The sequence below is a fragment of the Lichenostomus cassidix genome, unplaced genomic scaffold, assembly GCF_008360975.1.
Source record: "Lichenostomus cassidix isolate B80296 unplaced genomic scaffold, HeHo_3.0 HiC_scaffold_33, whole genome shotgun sequence".
NCBI classification, from domain to species: Eukaryota; Metazoa; Chordata; class Aves; order Passeriformes; family Meliphagidae; genus Lichenostomus; species Lichenostomus cassidix.
Genome location: NW_028147632.1, coordinates 2,461,358 through 2,488,300, shown reverse-complemented (window position 1 = coordinate 2,488,300; position 26,943 = coordinate 2,461,358). Strand labels below are relative to the sequence as shown.

General features: G+C 59.0%; 1 protein-coding gene and 1 long non-coding RNA gene across 5 annotated transcripts in view; both read right to left on the bottom strand.

Annotated features, from left to right (window-relative positions):
• Positions 1-24,896, bottom strand: part of LOC146421474 (ras/Rap GTPase-activating protein SynGAP-like) — a 58,439-nt gene extending 33,543 nt beyond the window's left edge. For 2 of the 4 annotated variants that reach the window (XR_014848668.1, XM_085047333.1), the window contains exons 1-8: positions 20,047-20,290; positions 18,741-18,862; positions 18,544-18,649; positions 9,476-9,573; positions 7,009-7,130; positions 4,770-4,923; positions 4,595-4,693; positions 455-1,009 (exon numbers count right to left, since the gene is read on the bottom strand). Coding sequence is in view for 3 of the 4 variants with exons in the window: in XM_085047333.1 (XP_084903459.1) it covers positions 455-1,009; positions 4,595-4,693; positions 4,770-4,923; positions 7,009-7,130; positions 9,476-9,573; positions 18,544-18,649; positions 18,741-18,862; positions 20,047-20,221 (1,431 nt within the window). In the remaining variant the exon portion in view is untranslated. Of the gene's footprint in view, positions 1-454; positions 1,010-4,594; positions 4,694-4,769; positions 4,924-7,008; positions 7,131-9,475; positions 9,574-18,543; positions 18,650-18,740; positions 18,863-20,046; positions 20,292-24,827 lie in introns of those variants that run through there. The other 2 variants (XM_085047334.1, XM_085047332.1) reach the window with 2 other exon arrangements.
• LOC146421475 (uncharacterized) lies at positions 14,377-14,749 on the bottom strand. Its single transcript, XR_014848690.1, has 3 exons — positions 14,634-14,749; positions 14,490-14,580; positions 14,377-14,432 (listed from the first exon to the last, which is right to left on the bottom strand). It is a non-coding gene; the product is annotated as an uncharacterized LOC146421475 (long non-coding RNA).
• Positions 24,897-26,943: the final 2,047 nt, after the last annotated feature.

Sequence of the window (26,943 nt, the reverse complement as noted above, 5' to 3'; positions counted from 1 at the left end):
TCATCCATCACCTATCCACCATCCATCCCACCGCCCCACCTCCTCAATCCCACCCGCCATGGTCCCACCTTGGCCTTGCCGGTGCTCTGCAGGATGTGCACCAGCGCGCAGGCCACCTCCTGCTGCATCCATGCATCTGTCCATCCATCATCATGCATAATCCATCCATCATCATCCATCACCCATCCATCTCCATCCATCATTATCCATCATCCATCCAACAATCTTCATCCATCCATCATCCATCCATCATCCATCCATCCATCCATCCAACAATCTTCATCCATCCATCATCCATCCATCCATCCAACAATCTTCATCCACCCATCCATCCATCCTCCCTCCATCCATCCACCCATCCATCCATCCATCCAACAATCTTCATCCATCATCCATCCATCCCACCATCCATCCCACCACCCCACCTCCTCAATCCCACCCGCCATGGTCCCACCTTGGCCTTGCCGGTGCTCTGCAGGATGTGCACCAGCGCGCAGGCCACCTCCTCCTTGCTCTTGACGCTCAGCACCGGCTCCAGGACGGCGCAGAGCATGCGGTAGTTGTTGGTGACGTACTCGGCGAACTCCTTGTAGAGCTCCATGGGCAGGATGCTCATGGTCTGGAAGCGGCTCTTGACCCGCAGCGCCGGACAGCCGGCCTTGCTCTTGCTGCCGCTGGGCTGGCTCAGCGGGTACCACTGCTCGGCGAAGTGGCGCCCGGTGACGCTGGCGATGGGGATGCTCACCATGCCCACGTAGTTGCTCTTGTCCTTCTTCCTCTTCTTGTCGGTGTCCTTGTAGAGGTGCAGGCGGATGGTGCGCACGGCCGGCAGGTTGTTGAACTCGAAGTGCTCTCCCCAGAAGACGTTGTCGGTGCGAGCCTTGCTGGTGGTCCTGGCGTACAGCATGTCGTCCAGGCACAGCTCGCAGTAGTAGCGCTTCTTGGGCGGCAGGTCGCGCGCCTCGATCACCCACAGCTTCAGCACGTTGTCCACGCGCCGGCTGTTGTCCTGCGGGGGGACGGGGGGGTCAGCGCCTGTGGCACTGAGTGGGTGTTGGTGCTGGTGACCATCAACACCTGGTGACCATCAACACCTGGTGACCATCAACACCCAATGACCATCAACACCTGGTGATGTTCAACACCCGGTGACCATCAGCACCTGGTGACCTTCAACAGCCGGTGACCATCAACACTTGGTGACCTTCAACACCAGGTGACCATCAACACCTTGTGACCATCAACACTTCGTGACCATCAACACCTGGTGACCATCAGCACCTGGTGACCTTCAACAGCCGGTGACCATCAACACCTGGTGACCTTCAACAGCCGGTGACCATCAACACCTGGTGACCATCAACACCTGGTGACTATCAACACCTGGTGACTATCAACACCCGGTGACCATCAACACTTCGTGACCATCAGCACCCGGTAACCTTCAACAGCCGGTGACCATCAACACTTGGTGACCATCAACACCTGGTGACCATCAACACTTGGTGACCATCAACACCCGGTGACCATCAACACTTGGTGACCATCAACACCTGGTGACCATCAGCATCCAGTGACCGTCAACACCTGGTGACCATCAACACCCGGTGACTATCAACACCCAGTGACCATCAACACCTGGTGACCATCAACACTTGGTGACCTTCAACACTTGTTGACCATCAACACTTGGTGAACATCAACACTTGGTGACCTTCAACACCTGGTGACCATCAACACCTGGTGACCATCAACACCTGGTGATGTTCAACACCCGGTGACCATCAACACCCAGTGACCATCAACACCCGGTGACCTCGTGACCATCAACAGCTAGTGACCAGGCTCCTCACCATGGCTTGGCTGTCCTTAGCCCAGTTGGCCATCAACACCAGGTGACCATCCCCATATTCACCAGGTGGTCTTTAACACCAGGTGACCATCAACACCAGCTGACCAGGCTCATCACTGCTGCTTGGCTGTCCTTAGCCCAGTTGGCCATCAACACCAGCTGACCAGCTGACCATCAACACCAGCTGACCATCCTCATACTCACCAATTGATCATCAACACCAGCTGACCATCAACACCAGCTGACTATCCCCATACTCACCAGGAGACCATCAACCACAGATGACCATCAACACCAGATGACCATCCCCATACTCACCAGTTCATCATTAACACCAGATGACCATCAACACCAGCTGATCAGGCTCATCACTGCTGCTTGGCTGTCCTTAGCCCAGTTGGCCATCAACACCAGCTGACCATCAACACCAGCTGACCATCCTCATACTCACCAATTGATCATCAACACCAGCTGACCATCAACACCAGCTGACTATCCCCATACTCACCAGGAGACCATTAACCACAGATGACCATCAACACCAGATGACCATCCCCATACTCACCAGTTCATCATTAACACCAGATGACCATCAACACCAGCTGACCATCAACACCAGTTGACCACCCCCAGGCTCACCAGCTGATCATTAGCACCAAGTGACCATCAACACCATGACCACCCCCAGCACCAGGTGACCGTCAACACCAGGTGACCATCAACACTGGTTGAACATAACACCAGCTGACCAGGCACATCACCATGGCTTGGCCATCCTTAGCCTCGTTAGCCATCAACACCAGTTGACCATCAACACCACAACCACTCTCAACACCAGCTGACCATCAACACCCATTGACCAGGCTCATCACCATTTCTTCACCATCCTTACCCCAGTTAAGCTCAACACCAGTTGACCATCTCGATAATCACCAATTGACCATTGACATCAGTTGACCATCAACACCATGACCATCCCATCACCATTTGACCATCAATGGTTGTTGACCATCCCCACCAACTGACCATCAACACTGTGGCCATCACCACCACAAGTTGACCATTGACACCAGTTAACCATCCCCACCAGCTGACCATCGACACCAGCTGACCACTGACACCAGTTAACCATCCCCACCAGCTGACCATCCCCACCAGCTGACCATCCATATCAGCTGACCATCCTCATCCCCACCAGTTGAACATTGACACCTAAAGACCACTGACACAGCTGACCATCTACACCAGCAGTTGTCCATCAAACACCAGCTGACCATCAACACCAGCTGGCCATCAACACCAGTTGTCCATTCCCATCACCAGCTGACCATCAACACCAGTTGTCCATTCCCATCACCAGCTGACCATCCACACCAGCTGACCATTGACAACACTTGACCATCATCACCCTCACCAGCTGACCATCCTTATTCTTACCATTAACCATCAACACCAGTTGACCATCATCATGACCACTCCCATCACCAGCTGACCATTGACACCAGTTGATCATCACCAGTTGACGATCAACACCAGCTGGCCATCAACACCATGACCATTGACACCAGTTGATCGTCACCAGCTGACCATCAACACCAGCTGACCATTAACACCATGACCATTGACACCAGTTGACCATTGACACCAGCTGAGCACCCCCATCCCCACCAGCTGACCATCAAACACCAGCTGACCATTAAAGACCAGTTAACCATGCCCATCCCCACCAGATGACCACTGACACCAGCTGACCATCCCCATCACCAGCTGACCACCAACCACCAGCTGACCGCCAACCACCAGCTAACCACCAAACACCAGCTGACCACCAAACACCAGTTGACCATCCCCGTGACTCATTGACCACCAAACACCAGCTGACCACCAAACACCAGCTGACCATCCCCATCTTCACCAATTGCCCATCCCTATGACCAGTTGAGCCCTCCATGACCCGTTGTCCACCAAACACCAGTTGAGCCCTCTGTGACCAGCTGACCACGAAACGCCAGTTAACCCCTCCATGACCAGCTGACCACCAAACACCAGCTGAGCCCTCCATGACCAGCTGACCACCAAATACCAGCTGACCACTGCCATCCCCACCAGCTGCCAATCCCCATGACCAGGTGACCACTAAACACCAGTTGACCACCAACCAGTTGACCACCAAACTCCAGCTGATCACCCCCATCCCCACCAGTTGCCAATCCCCATGACCAGCTGACCATTCCCATGACAGACTGACCACCAAACACCAGCTGACCACCAATCAGTTGACCATCAAACACCAGCTGACCATCCCCATCCCCACCAGCTGCCAATCCCCATGGCCAGCTGACCATTCCCATGACCAGCTGACCATTCCCATGACCAGCTGACCATTCCCATGACCAGCTGACCATCAAAACCAGCTGACCACCAAACACCAGTTGACCATCAAACACCAGCTGACCACCCCCATCCCCACCAGCTGACCATTCCCCATGACCAACTGACCATTCCCCTGACCCATTGACCACCAAACACCAGCTGGCCACCCAAAACCCACCAACTGCCAATCCCCATGACCAGCTGACCATTCCCATGACCGACTGACCACCAAACACCAGCTGACCACCAAACACCAGCTGGCCACCCAAAACCCACCAGCTGCCAATCCCCATGACCAGCTGACCACTCCCATGACCGACTGACCACCAAACACCAGCTGACCACCACCTCCCCCCCCAGCATCCCCACCTTGTTGGGCTTCACGGCGCGCTGGAGGTTCTCGATCCATTTGTCCCTCTCGGCCGCTGACCGGCAGGCGAAGCATTTGGTGCCCGACGCCGTCGTCACCTGCGGGGACCCGCCGGGTGAAATTCCCGAAATCATCCCCGGAATTCCCGGAATTCCCGGATTTTGGGGTTCCCACCTCGAAGCAGAACTCCTGGCCCAGGATGCTGCTGTGCACAGCCTTGATGATGGAATCCTCGTCCAGGTTCAGCTCCAGCGCCTCGGCGGCGCTCGAGGGGCTCAGCAGCGACTCGTGGGAGTGGGACTCCTTAAAGCTCTGCATCAGCCGGGCCCTGGAGAGGGGAATTTGGGATTTTGGGGGGATTTGGGGGGATTTTGGGGTGATTTGGGGGTTAGGAAGGGATTTGGGGAGATTTTGGGTGATTTGAGGGATTTCATGGGAGTGAGACTCCTTAAAGCTCTGCATCAGCTGGGCCCTGTGGGGGAATTTGGGATTTTGGGGGAAATTTGGGATTTTGGGGGGATTTGGGGGATTTGGGGATTTGGGGAGGTTTTGAGGATTTCATGGGAGTGAGACTCCTTAAAGCTCTGCATCAGCCGGGCCCTGGAGAGGGAAATTTGGAAATTTGGGGGATTTGGGGAGGTTTTGGGGGATTTGGGGAGATTTTGGGGGGATTTGGGGAGATTATGGGGATTAGGAAGGGATTTGGGGAGGTTTTGAGGGACTTCATGGGGATTTGTGGGAGTGGGACTCCTTAAAGCTCTGCATCAGCCGGGCCCTGGAGATGGGAATTTGGGATTTTGGGGGGAAATTTGGGATTTTGGGGGGATTTTGGGGTGATTTGGGGGGATTTGGGGAGGTTTTGAGGGATTTCATGGGAATGGGACTCCTTAAAGCTCTGCATCAGCTGGGCCCTGGAGAGGGAAATTTGGGATTTTGGGGTGATTTGGGGAGATTTTGGGGTGATTTTGGTGGTTAGGAGGGGATTTGGGGAGGTTTTGAGGGATTTCATGGAGATTTTAAGAGTGAGGTTCCTTAAAGCTCTGCATCAGCCGGGCCCTGGAGGGGAATTCAGGATTTTGGGGGGATCTGGGGAGATTTTGGGGGTATTTGAGGGTAATTTGGGGGTATTTTGGGGATTGGGAAGGGATTTGGGGTGATTTGAGGAGCACTTTGGGGGTTGGAAAGGGATTTGTGGGGATTTTTGGGAATGGGATTCCTTAAAGCTCTGCCTCAGCCAGAATTCAGGAATTTTGGGGGGATTTGGGGGACTCAAGGGGGGTTTTGGGGATTTTGGGGCATTTCGTGGGGGTTTGGGGGACTCAAGGGGGGTTTTGGGAGGTTTGGAAGGATTTCGTGGAGGTTTGGGGATGTGAGGAGGATTTGGGGGAATTTCAGGGGGATTTTGGGGGGATTTCTGGAGGATTTGGGGGAATTTAAGGGATTTTTGGGGGATTTGGGGAGATGTTCAGAGTTCTCAGTGGAATTTGGGGCACCAACACGGAGGGAGCCCAAATGCCCCCAGGTGTATCCAGGTGTGTCCCAGGTGTATCCAGGTGCCCCCAAGTGTCCCCAGGTGTGTCCTCAGTGTCCCCAGGTGTGCCCAGGTGTGTCCCCAATGCCCCCAGGTGTGTACCTGTCATGGTCGGCGCTGCGGAAGCGCAGCAGGATCTGCTGGAAGCTGCCCCTAAGTGTCCCCAGGTGTGTCCCCAATGTCCCCGGGTGTGTCCCCAATGTCCCCAGGTGCGCCAGGTGAGTGCCCAGGTGTGTCCCCAATGCCCCCAGGTGTCCCCAGGTGCCCCCAGGTGAGTTACGTGTCATGGTCGGCGCTGCGGAAGCGCGGCAGGATCTGCCGGAAGCTGCCCCAGGTGTGTCCCCAATGCCCCCAGGTGTATCCCAGGTGTCCCCAGGTGTGCCCAGGTGTGTACCTGTCGTGGTTGGCGCTGCGGAAGCGCAGCAGGATCTGCCGGAAGCTGCCCCAGGTGTGTCCCCAATGCCCCAGGTGTGCCCAGGTGTGTCCCCAACGTCCCCAATGTCCCTAGGTGAGCTACCTGTCGTGGTCGGCGCTGCGGAAGCGCGGCAGGATCTGCCGGAAGCTGCCCCAGGTGTGTCCCCAATGTCCCCAGGTGTGTCCCCAATGTCCCCATGTGTGTCCCCAGTGCCCCTAGGTGTGCTCAGGTGTGCCCAGGTGTATCCCAGGTGTATCCCAGGTGTGCCCAGGTGTGCCCAGGTGTGTACCTGTCGTGGTCGGCGCTGCGGAAGCGCGGCAGGATCTGCCGGAGGCTGCCCCTAAGTGTGCCCAGGTGTGTCCCCAGGTGTGTCTCCAATGTCCCCAGGTGTCCCCAGGTGCCCCCAGGTGTGTCCCCAATGCCCCACATGTGTCCCCAATGTCCCCAGGTGCCCCCAGGTGAGTTACCTGTCGTGGTCGGCGCTGCGGAAGCGCGGCAGGATCTGCCGGAAGCTGCTGGTCCTGTCCAGCTTGGGTTGGCTCTTGGTGCGTTTGATGGAACTCTTGAGGCGTCGGCTCAGGAAGCCTTGCTGGGGGCAAAGGGCAGCCGGGGTCACCCAGCGGTCACCCAGAGGTCACCCGGCGGTCACCCAGCGGTCACCCGGGGGTCACCCGGGGTCATTGGGGTCACCAGGGACATTGGGGTCACTAGGGACATTGGGGTCACCAGGGACTTTAGGGACATTGGGGTCACCAGGGACATTGGGGTCTGAGGGTCATTGGGGACATTGAGGTCACCAGGGTCACTGGGGTCACCAAGGAGTCAGGGGACATTAGGGACATTGGGGTCAGCAGGGACATTGGGGACATTGGGGTCAGCAGGGACATTGGGGTCACCGAGGGGTCAGGGGACATTAGGGACATCGGGGTCACCAGGGATATTGGGGTGGTCAGAGGTCATTGAGGGGTCAAAGGACGTTGGGGACATTGAGGACACCAAGGTCTGGGGAGGTCAGTGGGGTCACTGAGGGGTCAGGAGACACTGGAGCCATTGGGGTCACCAGGGTTTGGGGTGGTCAGACGTCACTGAGGAGTCAGGGGACATTAGGGACATTGGGGTCATCAGGGTTTGAGGTGGTCAGAGGTCACTGAGGGGTCAAAGGACGTTGGGGACATCGGGGACACCAAGGTCTAGGGGTCATTGGGGTCACTGAGGGGTCAGCAGGGACATTGGGGTCTGAGGGTCATTGGGGTCACTGAGTGGTCAGGGGACACTGGGGACATTGGGGTCGCCAGGGTTTGAGGTGGCCAGAGGTCACTGAGGGTTCATTGGGGTCACTCAGGGGTCACTGGGGTCACCAGGAGGTCACTGGGTCATGGTTTCCATGCCAACGGGCAGCACAGCACCGCGGTTGCCATGGCAATGAGGATAGAGCACCATGGTTACCATGGCAACGGCTAATCAGGGCATTGGGGGGGGGGGTTACCTGGTTACCATGGCAACGGGTTATTGAGGACACGGGGGGGGGTACCTGATTACCATGGCAACAAGCAGCACAAGGCCACGGTTGCCATGGAAACAGATGATGCAGGACCCCAAGTGCCCGGTTACCATGGCAACAGCTAGCACAGGCCATGGTTGCCATGGTGACAACAGAGCATCACGGTTCCCATGGCAACAGGGATGTAACGGACCACAGTAACTGCGGCCGTGGTAACCATGGCAACGGGCCTGGGATGGGGAACCGCGGCAATAAGTGCGGTAACCATGGCAACAGCGATGTGATCAACCACAGTAACCATGGCAACAGGCACAGCCACGGTAACCACAGCAACAAGGATGTGCTGATCGCTGTAACCATGGCAACGGGAGCGTGAGGTCCGTGGTAACCATGGCAACCAGCAGGACCCAGATAACCGCTGCAAGAGTCATGATGGGATCCGGGTAACCATGGCAACAGGCCAAGGTGGGGTAACCATGGCAACAGGGATGTGATGGACCACAGTAACCATGGCAACGGCAGTGTGTGTGAGGGGAACATAGCAACGGGGGGCTGGGCTGTGTGATCGTGGCCTCAGGTGATTTGGGAGCACAGTAACCATGGCAACAGCTGCCCAGGTACCACAGTAACCATGGCAACAGGCACAACCACGGTAACCATGGCAACAGCTGCCCGGGTATCACAGCAACCACAGCAAAGGGTGATGGGACCATGGTAACCATGGCAACAGTTACCCCGAGCAACCAAGACGACAGGCCATGGGGTGGACCATGGTTACCATGGCAACGGGCCTTAGGGGGCCAAAGTAACCATGGAAATGGGGATGTGGGGATCATGGTAACCATGGCAACAGGTGATGGGTCACAATAACCATGGCAATGGATGCTGGGTGTCAATGGTAACCATGGAAACGGGAGTGTGGAGACCACGGTAACCATGGCAATGGCTGATGGGGATCATGGTAACCATGGCAACACATGATGGGTTACAATAACCATGGCAATGGATGCTGGAGGTCAACGGTAACCATGGAAACGGCTGATGGGGATCATGGTAACCATGGCAACAGGTGATGGGTACCATGGTAACCATGGCAATGGCTGATGAGGATCACAGTAACCATGGCAACAGGAGTGTGAGTACCACAGTAACTATGGCAACAGGTGATGGGGCTCATGGTAACCATGGCAACAGGTGATGGGTACCATGGTAACGCATGACAGTCACAATAACCATGGCAATGGATGCTGGGTGTCAATGGTAACCATGGAAATGGGAGTGTGGGGACCACGGTAACCATGGCAACAGGTGATGGGTACCACGGTAACCATGGCAATGGCTGATGGGGATCACGGTAACCATGGCAACGGCTGATGGGTACCACGGTAACCATGGTAACGCGGTGCCGCGGTTGCCATGGCGACAGGACTCACCGAGGGCCGGAAGGGGGGCGCAGGCGGCGCATCCATGTTGATGCTGAACTGCTTCCCCCCGGGAACGCTCTTCCTGCGGGAGCGGCCGCCGTGGTAATCTGGGGATCCGCGGGGTCGGGGGGTCAGGGAGACCCAGAAACACCAAAAACACCCCAAACCCACCAAATCCCGACCCAAAAACTGCAAATCTCACCCCAAAAACCACAAATCCCAACCAAAAAACCCAAAATACACCCCAAAACCCACAAATCCCGACCCAGAAACACCAAATCCCAACCCAAAATCCAGGGAGGCCCCAAATCTATCCCAAAACCCGGGGGGACCCAAAATCCCACCCCAAAAGCCCCAAATCCACCCCAAAACCCAGGAGGATCCAAAATCCCACACCAAAAAGCAGGGAGACCCCAAATCCCACCCCAAAATTTGGGGGAATCCCAAATCCCACCCCAAAACCTGGGGAGACACAAAATCCACCCCAAAAACGCCAAATCTACCCCAAAACACAGGGAGATCCCAAATCCCACCCCAAAAACCGGGAGTCCCAAAATCCCACCCCAAAAACCCAGGAGGATCCAAAATCCCACCTCAAAAACCTCAAATCCACCCCAAAATCCAGGGAGGCCGCAAATCCCGCCTCAAAAACTGGGGAGATCCCAAATCCCACCCCAAAACCACCAAATTCACTCCAAACCTCAGGAGGATCCAAAATCCCACCCCAAAATTTGGGGAGACCCCAAATCCACCCCAAAATGTGGAGGGATCCAGAATCCCAACCCAAAAACTGGGGAGATTCCGAATCCACCCCAAAACCCTGGGAGGCCCCAAACCCCACCCCAAAAACGGGGGGATCCCAAATTCTGGAGGGACTCAAACTCCCACCCCAAAAACCCGAAATCCCACCCCAAAATCCGGGGGCATGCAAAATCCCAACCCAAAAACCCCAAATCCACCCCAAAACCCAGGGAAACCCCAAATCTACCCCAAAACCCGGGGGGACCCAAAATCCTACCCCAAAAACCCCAAATCCACCCCAAAACACGGGGAGATCCCAAATCCCACCCCAAAATTCGGGGGAATCCCAAATCCCACCCCAAAAAGCAGAGAGACCCCAAACCCACCCCAAAACCCTGGGAGTCCCCAAATCCACCCCAAAAACCACAAATCCTACCCCAGAAAATGGGGAGACCCCAAATCCACCCCAAAATCTGGAGGGACCCAAAATCCCACTCCAAAATCCGGGGAGATCCAAAAATCCCAACCCAAAAACTCCAAATCCACCCCAAAAACCCAGGAGGATCCAAAATCCCACCCCAAAACCCAGGGAGACCTGAAATCCCACCCTATAAAATGGGGAGACCCCAAATCCACCCCAAAAACCCCAAATCTCACTCCAAAAAACGGGGAGACCCCAAATCCCACACCAAAAACCCCAAATCCCACCCCAAAATCTGGAAGGACCCCAAAAACCCCAAGTCCCACCCCAAAAACCTGGCGAACCCCAAAAACCCAAAATCCGGGGGGGATCCAAAATCCCACCCTAAAAAACAGGGGAACCCTAAATCCACCCCAAAAACCCCAAATCCACCCCAAAAATCTAGAGGGACCCCGAATCCCACCCCAAAAACCCCAAATCCACCCCAAAATCCGGGGGAACCCCAAAATCTGCTCCTTGGAGAGGGGAGGGGCCTGGTGGCGATTTTGGGGTGGTTTTGGGGTTTTTAGGGGGTCAGGGGTGGGGAGAGGACCCCAAAATGTGGGGATTCTGGGGGAAATCCCCAAATTCCCAGCCCTGACCTGTGGGAACCCCAAAATCCAACCCCAAAAACTCGATGAGGTCCCAAAATCCACCCCAGGGAAGGGAGGATTTGGGGTGATTTTGGGGTGATTTTGGGGGTTTTAGGGGGTCGGGGGGTGAGGGGACCCCAAAAATCCCAACTCTGACCTGTGGGGTTTCCAAAATCTCATCCCTGACCCCAAATTGGGACCCCAAAATCCAAACCCCAAAAAGGCTGTAGGGTCCCAAAATCCACCCCAAGGGGCGAAGGAAGAGGAAATTTGGGGATTTGGGGAAGTTTTGGGGGAAATTTTGGGGAGAATTTGGGGATTTGTGGGAAGTTTTGGGGGAAATTTGGGGATTTGGAGGAAATTTGGGGAAATTTCAGGGGAAATTTGGGGATCTGGGGAAGTTTTGGGGGAAATTTTAGGAGAATTTGGGGAGGTTTTGGGGGAAATTTTAGGATTTGGAGGAAATTTGGGGAAATTTCAGGGGAAATTTGGGGATCTGGGGAAGTTTTGGGGGAAATTTTGGGGAGAATTTGGGGATTTGTGGGAAGTTTCATGGGAAATTGGGGGAAGTTTGGGGGGAAATTTTGGGATTTGGGGAGAATTTGGGGATATTTCGGAGGTCCCAGCAGCCGCTGGGGGTCTCCTCGCCCCTCCCACCCCCAAATTTTGGGTCCCAACCCCCAAATTCCGGTGCCGCCCCTCCCCCATCCCCTTTAATCCCTCCCAAAAATCCCCAAAATCCCCAAAAACCCCAAAAATCCCCCAAATCCCCGAGGCCGCACCCCAAATTTGGCTCCTCCTCCCCAAATTTTGGGGTCCCTAAACTCTGCCCCCCAAAAAACCCCAAATTTCTCCGCCCCCAAATCTGCATTAGCCACACCCCCCGAGCCCCCTCCCCAAATTCGGAGTTCTCCCCAAAATTTAAGTCTCCCCAAATTTTGGGGTCCCTTCCATTCTGACCCTCTAAACCACCCCAAAACCCCTAAAATCACCCCGAAACGCCCCTAAAATCACCCCAAAACCCCTAAAATCGCCCCAAATCCCCCCGAACTCCCCAAATTCTGAGTTTCTCCCCCAAATTTTGGGGTCCCTTCCATTCTGCCCCCCGAAAATCGCCCCAAATCCCCCTGAACTCCCCAAATTCTGAAAATTTAGGAATTCCGAAATTCCCTAAATTCCTAAATCCCTCCCCAAATTTTGGGGTCTTTTCAATTCTGCTCCCCAAACCACCCTAAAACCCCCTAAAATCGCCCCAAATCCCCCTGAACTCCCTAAATTCTGAGCTTCTCTCCCAAATTTTGGGGTCACTTCCATTCTGTGACCCCAAACACATCCAAACCCCCCAAAAAAACCCCAAAAAACTCTCCAAAACCCCCCTGAATTCCCAAATTTCGAGCCAAATTTTGGGGTTCCTTCGATTCTGCCCCCTAAAATCGCCCCAAACCCACTTAACTCCCCAAATTCTGAGCTTCTCTCCCAAATTTTGGGGTCTCTTTAATTCTGACCCCCAAAACCCCCAAAAATCGCTCCAAATCCCCCTTAACTCCCCAAATTCCGAGCCCCCTCCCCAAATTCTGAGGCGAATTGGGAAATTCTCCTCCAAATTTTGGGGTCCCTTCGATTCTGACCCTCTAAACCACCCCAAAACCCCAAAAATCACCCCAAAACCCCCTAAAATCACCCCAAATCCCCTTAACTCCCCAAATTCTGAGCTTCTCTCCCAAATTTTGGGGTCTCTTCAATTCTGCCCCCCAAAAACCTCCCCAAATCCCCCTTAACTCCCCAAATTCTGAGCTTCTCTTCCAAATTTTGGGGTCCCTTCAATTCTGACCCTCTAAACCACCCCAAAATCCCCTAAAATCACCCCAAATCCCCCTGAACTCCCCAAATTTCGAGCCCCTGTGCCCCAAATTTTGGGGTCCCTTCAATTCCCTGCCCTAAAATCGCCCCAAACCCCATGCTCCAAATTCTGAAATTCTCTCAAATTTTTGGAGTCCCTTGTGTGACCCTAAACCACCTAAACCCTAAAATCAAACCAAATCCCCCTAAAATCACCCTATCCACCTAATCAGCCCCAAATTTGAAAACCTCAAAACCCTAAATCGCCTAAATCACCTTAGCAAAATCTCCCCAAACACAGCCCAAAATCCCTAAAATCTCCCCAAACCCCTAAAATCAGACCAAATCCCCCTAAAATCTCCCCAAAACCCCCAATTTTAGAGCCCCCCCCCCCATGCCGGCCCCTCCCAAATTCTGAGCTCTCTCCCAATTTGGGGTCCCTTCATTCTGACCCCGTAATCGCTCCCAAATCCCCCTAAAATCTTCCCAAAATCCCCTAAAATCACCCCAAATCCCCCTAAAATCGCCCCAAATCCCCCAATTTTCGAGCCCCCCGCCCCCCCCGTGCCGCCCCCTCCCCAAATTCCTACCGGCCACAGTCCTGCTGCCCTCCAGGCCGAGGCGGGGGGGGCCCGGGGGGGGCCGCAGGGTCCAGGGGGACCCCGGGATTTGGGGGGGGGGCGCGGGGGAGCCCCACATGCTGCTAGAGGCGCCCCGCCGCCCCCCCGAGCCCCCCCCCGAGCGGGGGGGGCAGCGCGACCCCCGAGGGCATCCGGGGGGGGCGGCGGGGGGGGCACACTCGTACCTGGGGGACAGACACACCTGGGGGGACAGATCTGGGGGGGTCAGACACACCTGGAGGGTCACCTGAGGAGGGGTACAGTCGTACCTGGGGGGCACAGACACACCTGGGGGTGACACACTCACCTGGGGGGTGACATACTCACTTGGGGGGTGACACACCTTGGGGGGGCGACAGACACACCTAGGGGGGTGACACACTCACCTGGGGATCACACTCACCTGGGGAGCACACTCGTACCTGGGGGGTGACACACTCACCTGAGGGCACTCACCTGGAAGTCACCTGAGGGTGGACACACTCACCTGAGGCACACTCACCTGGGGGGGCAGCAGACACACCTGGGGGGGCACCTGAGGGGGTTCAAACACACCTGGGGGGGTCAGACACACCTGGGGATGACACACTCACCTGGGGGGTGACATACTCACTTAGGGGGTGACACACTCACCTGGGGGGGCGACAGACACACCTGGGGGGGATCACACTCACCTGGGGGAGGGGCAACACACCTGGGGGGCACAGACACACCTGGGGGTTTTACACACACCTGGGGAGGTCAGGCACACCTGGGGGTGACACACTCACCTGGGGGGGTCACACTCACCTGCCCCTTGCACACTCACCTGAGCCCCCCGGCCCTGCTGTGCCCCTGACACCCCCGGCCTTGCACACTCACCTGAGCCCTGCAGCCCTTGCACACTCACCTGAGCTCCCTCCTTGCACACTCACCTGAGCTCCCCCCTTGCACACTCACCTGCTCCCTCACACTCACCTGAGCCCTGCAGCCCTTGCACACTCACTAACCTCAAATCCCCTTTACACACTCACCTCGAACCCCCTTGCACACTAACCCCCCTGGCCCTTGCACACTCACCTCCACTCGGCCTTGCACACTCACTCGAAGCCCCCCAGCCTTGCACACTCACCCCAAACCCTCGCTTTACACACTCACCTCACCCCCCTGCCCTCTCACACTCACCTCACCCCTCCCCTTGCACACTCACCCCAAATCCCCCTTACACACTCACCTCACCCCGTTACACACTCACCCAGCCCCTGCCTCTCACACTCACCCCAAATCCCCCGTTGCACACTCACCTCACCCCCGTTGCACACTCACCCCAAACCCCCCTTTGCACCTCACCCCAAATCCCCGTGCACACTCACTCCCAGCCTCACCGTTGCACACTCACCCCAAACCCCGTTTTGCACTCCACCCCAAACCCCCGTTTTGCACACTCACCTCACCCCCTTTGCACACTCACCCCCGTTACACACTCACCCCAAACCCCCGTTACACACTCACCCCAAACCCCGTTTGCACTCTCCCCCGTTTTGCACACTCACTCCCTCCCTCCCTCCCCTCGCGGCTCCGCGCCGCCCGCTCCCTCCCCACCCTCCGAGGGGGTCCGCCCTCCCCACGCCTGACACATCGCCCTCCCTCGCACGCTCGCCCCTCCCCCCTTGCACACTCGCCCCCCCCTCTTGCACACTCGCCCCCCCTTCACTCACCCGCCGCCGCCGCCGCCGCCCCGCGCTCGGGAGGCCCCGCCCACCGCGCTCTAGCCACGCCCACCGCGCTCGGGACACGCCCACCGCGCTCTGACCACGCCCACGGCGTGCCGAGGCCACGCCCCGCGTAGGGGAGGCCACGCCCTCGGGGAGAGGAAGCCACGCCCACGGGGAGGGAGGCCACGCCCATTAAGCTGTCAGGCCACGCCCAGAGCGGGGGCGTGGGAAAAGGGGCGGAGCCTGCGGGCCGTGGGAAAATGGGGGAGGGGAGGGACTGGGGGGACTGGGGTGACACCGGTGGCACTGGGATGGTGACACTGAGGGCACTGGTGGCACTGGGACACACTGGGGGCACTGGTGGCACTGGGACACGCTGGTGGCACTGGGATGGTGACACTGGGGGTACTGGGAATGGGGGGGATGGTGGCACTGGGACACGCTGGTGGCACTGGAATGGAGACACTGGGGGTACTGGCATGGGGGCACTGGTGACACTGGGACACAGTGGGAATGGTGGCACTGGAACACACCGGTGGCACTGGGGTGGTGACACGGCTGACACGGCTGACACTGGGAATGGGGGGGATGGTGGCACTGGGACAGGCTGGTGACACTGGGGGCACTGGGGATGGTGGCACTGGAACACACTGGTAGCACTGGAATGGTGGCACTGGGACACGCTGGTGGCACCGGTGGCACTGGAATGGTGACACTGGGATGCACTGGGGCACTGGAATGGTGGCACTGGTGGCACTAGTGACACTGGGACACACTGCGGATGGTGGCACTGGAACACACCGGTGGCACTGGTGGCACTGGTGACACTGGGACACACTGGGGATGGTGGCACTGGGACACAGTGGTGGCACTGGTGGAACAGGAATGGTGGCACTGGGGGCACTGGTGGTACCAGTGGCACTGGGGACACAGGGGACGGTGGCACTGGGACACACTGGTGGCACTGGGGACAGTGGGAACGGTGGCACTGGGACACACTGGTGGCACTGGAGTGGTGACACTGGGGGCACTGGAATGGTGGCACTGGGGGCACTGGAATGGTGGCACTGGTGACACTGGGACACACTGGGAATGGTGGCACTGGGACACACCGGTGGCACTGGGGTGGTGACACTGGTGGCATTCAGGACAGCGGGGACGGTGGCACTGGGACACACTGGGGAGGAACTGGTGGCACTGGTGGCACTGGGGACAGCAGGTGGTGGCAGCAGTGACCATGGCACTTGTGACACTGGGGACACTGAGGACAGTGGGGACAGTGGGGATGGTGGCACTGGGGACAGTGGGGACACACAGGTGACACTGGTGACACTGGGGTAGTGACAATGGTGACACTGGTGGTGACAGCATCACTGGGGGCAGGGGGTGGTGGCACTGCTGGTGGCACTGGGGACACTGGGGACACTGAACAAGGTGGCACTGGGGACACTGGGGACACTGGACGAGGTGGCACTGGTGGCACTGGGGACACTGGGGACACTGGACGAGGTGGCACTGGTGGCACTGGGGACACTGGACGAGGTGGCACTGGGGACACTGGGGACACTGGGGACACTGGACGAGGTGGCACTGGTGGCACTGGGGACAGCGCATGGTGACAGAAATGACACCTGGTGGCACTGGTGGCGTTTATGGTGACATTTATGGTGACAATGGCACTGGCAGCATTCATGGTGACAGCGGTGACAATGGCACTGGTGGCACTGGTGACGCTTATGGCACTGGATGGTGACAGCGATGGCGATGGCACTGGTGGCACTGCATGGTGACAGCGGTGGTGGCAGCGGTGACAGCAGCAGAGGATGGCGGCACTGGCTGGTGACACTGGCTGGTGACACTGGCTGGTGACACTGGTGACAGTGGCACTGGTGTCCCCGGTGTCCCCTGTCCCCATTGTGGGGGTGGCACTGGTGGCACTGCGGGGTGGCAGCAGGACGGGGACAGCGGGGATGGCACGGGGGGACAGCGGTGGCAGGGACAGGGTGGCACTGGTGTCCCCTGTCCCCATTGTGGGGGTGGCATTGGTGGCAGTGGTGTCACCTGTCCCCAGTAGCACTGCTGGTGGCACTGCTGGTGACACTGGTGGCACTGTCCCTTTCCCAGGGACACTGCTGTCCCTGTCCCCATTAACGGAGGTGGCCCTGCTGTCCCTGTCCCCAGTGCAGAGGGTGCCACCAGTGTCCCCTGTCCCCATTCCCAGGGTGGCACTGATGCCACCGCTGTCCCCTGTCCCCAATAACAGGTGGCACTGCTGTCCCCCATCCCTGTCCCCAATCATGGGGGTGGCACTGCTGTCCCTGTCCCCTGTCACTGTCCCCATTCCCGGGGTGGCACTGATGCCACCGCTGTCCCCTGTCCCCAATAACGGGTGGCACTGGTGTCCCCCATCCCTGTCCCCAATCACGGGGGTGGCAATGCTGTCCCTGTCCCCTGTCGCTGTCCCCATTCCCGGGGGTGGCACTGATGCCACCGGTGTCCCTTGTCCCTGCTGGTCCCGGGGGTGGCCCTGGCCCTCTCCCCAATGGCGAGGGTGGCACTGCTGTCCCTGTCCCTGTCCCCTGTCCCTGTCCCCAATGGCGAGGGTGGCACTGCTGTCCCTGTCCCCTGTCCCTATCCCTGTCCCCTGTCCCTATCCCAGTCCCCTGTCCCTACCCCTGTCCCCCTCCCCTCCCCCCGCCGCCCTTCCGGAAGCCCCAAAATTCCCTTTTTCCCCCCAAAACCCCGCGGGGGGAGGGGCGCTGCCACCCCCCCGTGTCCCCCCGTGTCCCCCCGTGTCCCCTGCCACCCCCCGTGTCCCCTGCTGTCCCCAACCCCGCCCGGGATCGTGGGGAACCGCCGGGAGCCTCCTGGAGGAGAGGCGGCAGGATTTTGGGAGTGCGCAGCCAGAGCAGGCAATCCCCGTCGCCATGGCAACGGTCGCCAGGCAGCGCAGCGCCTCTGCGGCGGCCCATGGGATGTCACCATGGCTCCGCGCGCAGAGGCAGGGGAGGAGGGGAGGAGGAGGGGAGGGGGAGGAGGGCACCCTTCCCCTCCTCCCGCCGCCCCCTCCCCACCCTCCCCACCCTGCCGGGGGGCTCGGGACCCCCGCGCCCCCTCGGGCCCCGCTCACCGTGCTCGGGGTGCGGCCGCCCCTCCACCGGCACGCTGACCGTCCTCCGCAGCAGCTTGCTCCGGCACGGCTCGCTCCGCCGGTCCCGGATGAGCAGCGGGTGGATCTGCGGGGGTCCCCCGGGGGGCGCTCAGCCCTGCCGGGGATCCCCCCAGACCCGCCCGGCGCCCCCCAGCCCGGCCCGGCCCGGCGCTCACCTCCTCCTCATCGAGCATCAGCAGCTGGTTGCCGGAGATGATGCAGAACCGGGGGTTCCAGGGTGGGCGCTCGTAGGGGGAGGGGGCGTAGGGCCCGCGGGCCAGGGGGGCTCCACGCACATCTGGGGGAGGGCGGGGGTCACGGCTGGCCGCCCCCGCCCCCGCGCGGCCCCCCCCGGCGCGCCCCCCGAAGCCCACCCATGGGTGCTGCCCACCCGCAGCATCCTCCCGCATGCCGCCCGTTGCTCCGGCAACCGCAGCCCACGGCCGAGCTCGGGGGGGGTGGGGGCGCCCCCAAAATCGCGGGGGTCCCCCGACCCAACGGGGGGCTTTAGGGGGTCGCCAGGCACCCCCCGAGACCCCCCAGCCCGGAATTTGGGGACCGCCGAGTGACCCCGGAGCGGCGGGGCGGGGATGGGGTAGACCTGGTGGCCCGAGGGACCCCGAATTTTGGGGGGAGGTCCTGCAGGACCCGCGGGGCTCCCCGGGACCACTAGGTGACCCCCAAACCTCCAGGTGACCCCCCAGAGCCCCGCGTGACCCCCAAAGCCCCCCGGCAGCCACTGAGGGGGTTGAGCTGATGTCCAGGACACCCCAAAAATCCTCCTGGGAGCCCAAAATCCCCCCGGAACCCCCCAAAAGGGGGTGGGGGAGGGGTGAGTGGGTGTGGGGGGGGATGGGCAAGGCCTTGGGCACCCCTGGACCCCCTGGGTGACCCCAAAACCCCCCGGGTGACCCCAAAACCCCCCGGGTGACCCCAAACCCCCCCGAGTGACCCCAAAACACCGCCGCTGGGTTGACCTGGTGTCCCAAATTCCTGGGGGGTTTGGGGGATCCCGAAATTCCTGAGGATCCCCAAAACCCACAGAATTCCCGCTGGGAATTCCGGGGGACCCTCAGCACCTCTGAGACCCCCCGGGGTGACCCCAAAACCCCCCGGGTGACCCCAAAAAACCCCCTGGGTGACCCCAAAACCCGCCGGGTGACCCCAAAAAACCCCCTGGGTGCCCCAAGCTGGGTTGACCTGGTGTCCCAAATTCCTGGGATTTGGGGGTGCCCAGATTCCTGGGGTGGGGATCCCCAGGCAGTCCCCAACCGGTCCCATTCAGTCCCAAATTCCCGGAGGTTTAGGGGATCCCCAAATTCCCGAGGGTCCCCAAATTCCCGAGGCTCCCCGAATTCCCGAGGGTCCCGAAATTCCCACCGGGAATTCCGGAGGATCCTCAGGACCCCCCAGGGCACCTGCAGGACCCCAAAACCCCCCAGGGACCCCAAACTCCCCCCAGCAGCCTTGGGATGGGGTGACCTGGTGGCCTGGAACCAGCATGGACCAGTATGGACCAGTTAGGGCATCTTTCATACCAGTAACCCCAGTTAGAGAGTTTTTCATACCAGTAACTCCCAGTTAGAGCATCCCCCACACCAGTAACCCCAGTTAGAGCATCTCCCATACCAGTAACCCCAGTTAGAGCATCTCCCATACCAGTAACCCCAGTTAGAGCATCTCCAAAACCAGTAACTACCAGTTAGACCACCCCTCACACCAGTAACTCCCAGTTAGAATGTCATCATGGACCAGTATCCCCCAGTTACAGCATCCCCCACACCAGTATCCCCAGTTACAGCGTCACCATGGACCAGTATTCCCAGTTACAGCATCCCCCACACCAGTAACCCCAGTTACAGCGTCACCATGGACCAGTAACCCCCAGTAACACCATCCTTCAATACCAGTATCCCCCAGTAATGGTGTGCACTGGTACCAGTAACCCCAGTAACAGCATCAGCATGCACCAGTACCTCCCAGTAACACCATCACTGAACACCAGTAACCCCAGTAACAGCATCACCACACACCAGTATCTCCCAGCAACAGCATCACCATGGACCAGTAACTCCCAGTAGCCGAATCACTGAATACCAGTATCCCCAGTAACAGCCTCCACTGGTACCAGTAACCCCAGTAACAGCCTCCACTGGTACCAGTAACTCCAGTAACAGCATCACCACACACCAGTATCCACCAGCGACACCATCACTGGATACCAGTAACGCCCAGTACCAGAATCACTGAATACCAGTATCACCAGTAACCACCAGCAACAGCATCACTGAATCCCAGTAACGCCCAGTACCAGAATCACTGAATACCAGTAACGCCCAGTACCAGCATCACTGAATCCCAGTATCCCCAGCAACAGCATCCCCCAGTAACAGCATCCTTCAATACCAGTATCCACCAGTTACAGCATCCACTGGGACCAGTAACCCCAGTAATTGCACCCACTGGTACCAGTAACCCCAGTAACAGCATCCTTCAATACCAGTAACCCCAGTAACAGCATCCACTGGTACCAGTAATGCCAGTAACAGCATCCTTCAATACCAGTAACTCCCAGTAACAGCATCACTGGTACCAGTAACCACCAGTAACAGCGCCACTGAATACCAGTAACCCCAGTAACAGCATCCACTGGTACCAGTCACTCCCAGCTAGAGCATCAGCACATACCAGTATCCCCAGTAACAGCCTCACCGAGCACCAGTATCCCCAGTAACAGCCTCACCGAGCACCAGTATCCCCAGTAACAGCCTCAGCATGCACCAGTATCCCCAGTAACAGCCTCACCGAGCACCAGTATCCCCAGTAACAGCCTCACCGAGCACCAGTATCCCCAGTAACAGCCTCAGGATGCACCAGTATCCCCAGTAACAGCCTCACCGAGCACCAGTATCCCCAGTAACAGCCTCAGCGAGCACCAGTATCCCCAGTAACAGCCTCAGCATGCACCAGTATCCCCAGTAACAGCCTCACCGAGCACCAGTATCCCCAGTAACAGCCTCAGCATGCACCAGTATCCCCAGTAACAGCCTCACCGAGCACCAGTATCCCCAGTAACAGCCTCAGCATGCACCAGTATCACCAGTAACAGCCTCACCGAGCTCCAGTATCCCCAGTAACAGCCTCACCGAGCACCAGTATCCCCAGTAACAGCCTCACCGAGCACCAGTATCCCCAGTAACAGCCTCAGCATGCACCAGTATCACCAGTAACAGCCTCACCGAGCACCAGTATCCCCAGTAACAGCCTCACTGAGCACCAGTATCACCAGTAACAGCCTCACTGAGCACCAGTATCCCCAGTAACAGCCTCACCGAGCACCAGTATCCCCAGTAACAGCATCACCGAGCACCAGTATCACCAGTAACAGCACCCCTTGCTCCCAGTATCCCCCAGTACTGCTGTCACTGGGTCCCAGTATCACCAGTAGCAGCCACCCACAGTTCCAGTATCTCCCAGTACTGGCCTCACTGGGCACCAGTATCACCAGTAACAGCCACCCACAGTTCCAGTATCACCAGTAACAGCATCCTACAGTCCCAGTATCCCCAGTAACAGCATCCTACAATCCCAGTATCCCCAGTAACAGCATCCTACAGTCCCAGTATCCCCAGTAACAACATCCTCCAGTATCCCCAGTAAAGCCACCCCCAGTCCCAGTATCCCCAGTAACAGCATCCTCCCACAGTTCCGGCCTCACTGGGCACCAGTAGCTCCCAGTAACAGCATCCTCTGACACCAGTATCCCCAGTAACAGCATCCTCTGACACCAGTAACTCCAGTAACAGCATCCTCTCACACCAGTATCCCCAGTACCAGCATCACCGTGTACCAGTAACCCCAGTAAGAGCATCCCCCGATCCCAGTAACCCCAGTAACAGCATCCTGCAATCCCAGTATCCCCAGTAACAGCATCCTGCAATCCCAGTAACCCCAGTAACAGCATCCTCTCACACCAGTATCCCCAGTACCAGCATCACCGTGTACCAGTAACCCCAGTGAGAGCATCCCCCGATCCCAGTAACCCCAGTAAGAGCATCCTGCAATCCCAGTAAACCCAGTAACAACAGCTCCAGTAAATGCATCCTCCCAGTAATCCCAGTATCCCCAGTAACAGCCTCCTGCAATCCCAGTGTCCCCAGTAACAGCCACCCCCAATCCCAGTATCCCCAGTAACAACATCCTGCAATCCCAGTGTCCCCAGTAACAGCCTCCTGCAATCCCAGTATCCCCAGTAACACCTCCCCCACTCCCAGTATCCCCAGTAACAGCATCCTGCAATCCCAGTATCCCCAGTAACAGCCACCCCCAATCCCAGTATCCCCAGTAACACCACCCCCACTCCCAGTATCCCCAGTATGCTCCCACAGTTCCCCACTGGGCACCAGTATCCCCAGTACCAGCACGCACTGGTCCCAGTAACCCCCAGTAACAGCGTCACCAAATACCAGTAGCCCCCAGTAACAGACTCCCCCCGCCCCAGTATGCTCCAGTGCCCATCCCAGTATTCCCAGTACAGGGCCCCTGCTCCCAGTATGAGCCCTCCCACTCCCAGTATGCCCAGTAACAGCCACCCCCATTCCCAGTATGCCCAGTAACAGCCACCCCCATTCCCAGTATGCCCAGTAACAGCCACCCCCATTCCCAGTATGCCCAGTAACAGCCACCCCCGGCCCCAGTATACCCAGTAAGAGCCACCCCCGGCCCCAGTATACCCAGTAACAGCCACCCCGAGCCCCAGTATCCCCAGTAAGAGCCACCCCATTTTGATATGCCCAGTAAGAGCCACCCCATTTAGTATGCCAGTAACAGCCGCCACCCAGGCCCCAGTATCCCCGTAAGAAACCCCCTCCCAGTATGCCAGTAACAGCCACCCCATTTAGTATCTAGTAACAGCCACCCCCAATCCCAGTATCACCAGTAACAGCCACCCCCAATCCCAGTATGCCCAGTAACAGCCACCTCCACTCCCAGTATGCCCAGTACCGGCATCCTTCAGACCCAGTATGCCCAGTACCCATCCTTCAGACCCAGTATCCTTGTAACCCAACCACCCTGACTGACTATGCAGTAACCCCCAGCACTGGCTAGTATGCCCAGTAACAGCCACCCCCGGCCCCAGTATGCCCAGTAACAGCCACCCCCGGCCCCAGTATGCCCAGTAACAGCCACCCCCAATCCCAGTATGCCCAGTAAGAGCCACCCCCACTCCCAGTATCACCAGTAACAGCCACCTCCACTCCCAGTATCCCCAGTAAGAGCCACCCCCGGCCCCAGTGCCGCTCCCAGTCTGCCCAGTCCGGCCTCCCCCGCACCAGTATCCTCACCGACAGCCTCCCCCGCTCCCAGTCTGCCCAGTTCTGGCCTCCCCCGCTCCCAGTCTGCCCAGTTCCGGCCTCCTCCATCCCCAGTACGGCCAGTCCTGGCCTCCCGCTTGATATCATCCTCCGCTCCCAGTCTGCCCAGTATCGGCATCCTCCGCTCCCAGTCTGCCCAGTATCGGCCTCCCCCGCTCCCAGTACGGCCAGTATCGGCATCCCCCGCTCCCAGTATCCCCAGTCACAGCCACCTCCGCTCCCAGTATGCCCAGTCCCAGCCACCTCCGCTCCCAGTATGCCCAGTACCGGCATCCCCCGCTCCCAGTACGGTCAGTATCGGCCTCCCCCGCTCCCAGTCTGCCCAGTAAAGCCTCCTCCGCTCCCAGTCTGCCCAGTCCGAGCCTCCCCCGCTCCCAGCACCGCTCCCAGTCTGCCCAGTAAAGCCTCCTCCGCTCCCAGTCCGACCAGTTCCGGTCTTCCCCGCTCCCAGTATCCCCAGTCACAGCATCCCCCGCTCCCAGTATTCCCAGTAAAGCCTCCCCCGGCCCCGGCAGCGCTCCCAGTGCTCCCAGTCCGAGCCTCCCCCGCTCCCAGTGCTCCCAGTCACAGCATCCCCCGCTCCCAGTGCTCCCAGTCCGAGCCTCCCCCGCTCCCAGTGCTCCCAGTCACAGCATCCCCCGCTCCCAGTATTCCCAGTAAAGCCTCCCCCGGCCCCGGCAGCGCTCCCAGTGCTCCCAGTCCGAGCCTCCCCCGCTCCCAGTGCTCCCAGTAAAGCCTCCCCCGCTCCCAGTGCTCCCAGTAAAGCCTCCCCCGCTCCCAGTGGCAGTCCCAGTGCTCCCAGTAAAGCCTCCCCCGGGCCAGCAGCGCTCCCAGTGCTCCCAGTGCCGCCCCCGCGCGCTCCCAGTGCTCCCAGTGCCCCCCCCGTACCTCGGAAGGGGACATAGGACATGGTGCCACCGGCGCGCGACACCCCCGGCGGGGGGAGGGGCGGGGGGAGGGGCGAGAGAGGGGAGACCCGGAGGGGGAGGGGGAGGGAAGAGGCAGGAGGAGGAGGAGCGGAGGCCCTGGAGGAGGGCGAGGGAAAGAGCGGGAGAGACGCGGGAGAGGCCCGGGGAGGGAGGGGCTGGGGAGTGAGGAGGAGGCGCTGGGGGTGGGGGCGCAGGCAGGGCGAGAATGGAGGGAGGGAGGAGGAGGGCGGGAAAAGGGGGAGGGGTTGGGGGAGGGAGCCAGACCGGAGGGGAGGGCCGGGCTGGGGAGGGTCAATGTGGGGGAGGGGCGAGGCTCGGGAGCCCCGCGCTGGGGGGAGGGGCCAGCCGGAGGGGGGGGGAGGGGGAGGGCAAGGAGAGGGGGGGGGAGGGGAAACGGGAGGCTGAGGACTCCCCCTCCCCCCCCTCCTCCACCCCCGGCCGCTTCCGGCCGCGCCGGTGACGTCACGGGCGGGGGGCGGGGCGGCGCGGGTCACGTGGGGCGGCGGCGGCGCGAGCGGCGCGGGAGAGGTGAGGGGGGAGGGGCGGAGCGGGGAACTTCCGGGGGGCGAGAGGGAATTTGGGGAGGGGGCGGGGGGGGGGCTGGGGAGTCTGGGGTCTGGATCCCAGAGATCCAATGTTCCAATCCCAGTGCTCCTCCACAGTGCTCCAGTAAGGCGCTGTTCGGGGATTATGGGGGAGAACTATGAAATTTGGGGTGAATTTGGGGAGGGGGCGAGCGGTGGGGGGGTTGGGGGAGTTCCGGGCGTCTGGATCCCAGTAATCCCAGTATTCCCAGTAATCCCAGTATTCCCAGTAATCCCAGTAAGCCCAGTGCTCCCAGTGCTCCCAGTAAGGCGTTGCTTGGGGGAATTATGGGAGAGAGAACTATGGGGGGAATTTGGGGAGGGGGCGAGGGGGGAGGGGCTGGGGGAGTTCCGGGGGGTCTGGATCCCAGTAATCCCAGTAATCCCAGTGCTCCTCCCAGTGCTCCTCCCAGTGCTCCTCCCAGTGCTCCTCCCAGTGCTCCTCCCAGTGCTCCCAGTAAGGCGCTGTTCGGGGGGAGTTATGGGGGAGAGAACTATGGGGGGAATTTGGGGAGGGGGCGAGGGGGGAGGTTTGGGGGAGTTCGGGGGGCTCTGGATCCCAGTATTCCCAGTATTCCCAGTATTCCCAGTATTCCCAGTAATCCCAGTAATCCCAGTGCTCCCAGTGATCCCAGTAAGGCGCTTTGGGAGTGCTTATGGGGGTTTGCGGTGAATTTGGGGAGGGCGAGGCCACAGGGAGAGAATTATAGGGGAGAATTGTGGGGAGGGGGCGGTTTGGGGATTTATGGAAATTTTGGGGTTTGGTCCCAGTGCTCCCAGTAAGGCACTTTGGGGGGTGTATTTGGGGTGAATTTGGGAGGGCCGAACTGAGGGAGAGAATTATGGGAATTGTGGGAGGGGGCGAGGTTTGGGGGGATTTCTGGGGGAAAAGGGGTCCCAGTGTCAGTGAGGGTGTTGTAAAGTGGTATCAGTGAATTTGGGGAGGGGGCGGAGTGGGAGAGGTATAGAGGTGTGGGGAGGGCGAGGTTGGGGGGGAATTATGGGGAAAATGGGTCCCAGTGTTCGTAAGGGAGTTATGGGGTGGTGGGGTAATTTGGGGAGGGGGCGAGGGATGGGGAAAGTATAGGGTGAATTGTGGGGAGGGCGGTTGGAAAACATGGGATTTTGCTTTTGGGTCCCAGTGTTCCCAGTATTCCCAGTAAGGCACTTTTGAGGTGGGAGGGTGGTGGGGGTCAGGTTTTTTCGGGGCTGAGCGTTACAGGGTGTTTTTAGAGCCAGGGTGAATTTTGGGGCTAGGGGCGATTTTGGGGTCGGATTTTGGGGCTGGGGGCGATTTTGAGGCTGGGGTCAGGTTTTGGGGTGACTTTTGGGGCGGGGGGTGATTTTGGGACAGATTTGGGGTTTTTGATGTATTTTTAGGATCAGATTTTGGGGCTGGGGTCAGTTTTTGGGGTTAGGTTCGGGGCTGGGGGTGATTTTGGGGTCGGATTTTAGGGCCAGGGTAAATTTTGGGGCTGGGGGCAATTTTGG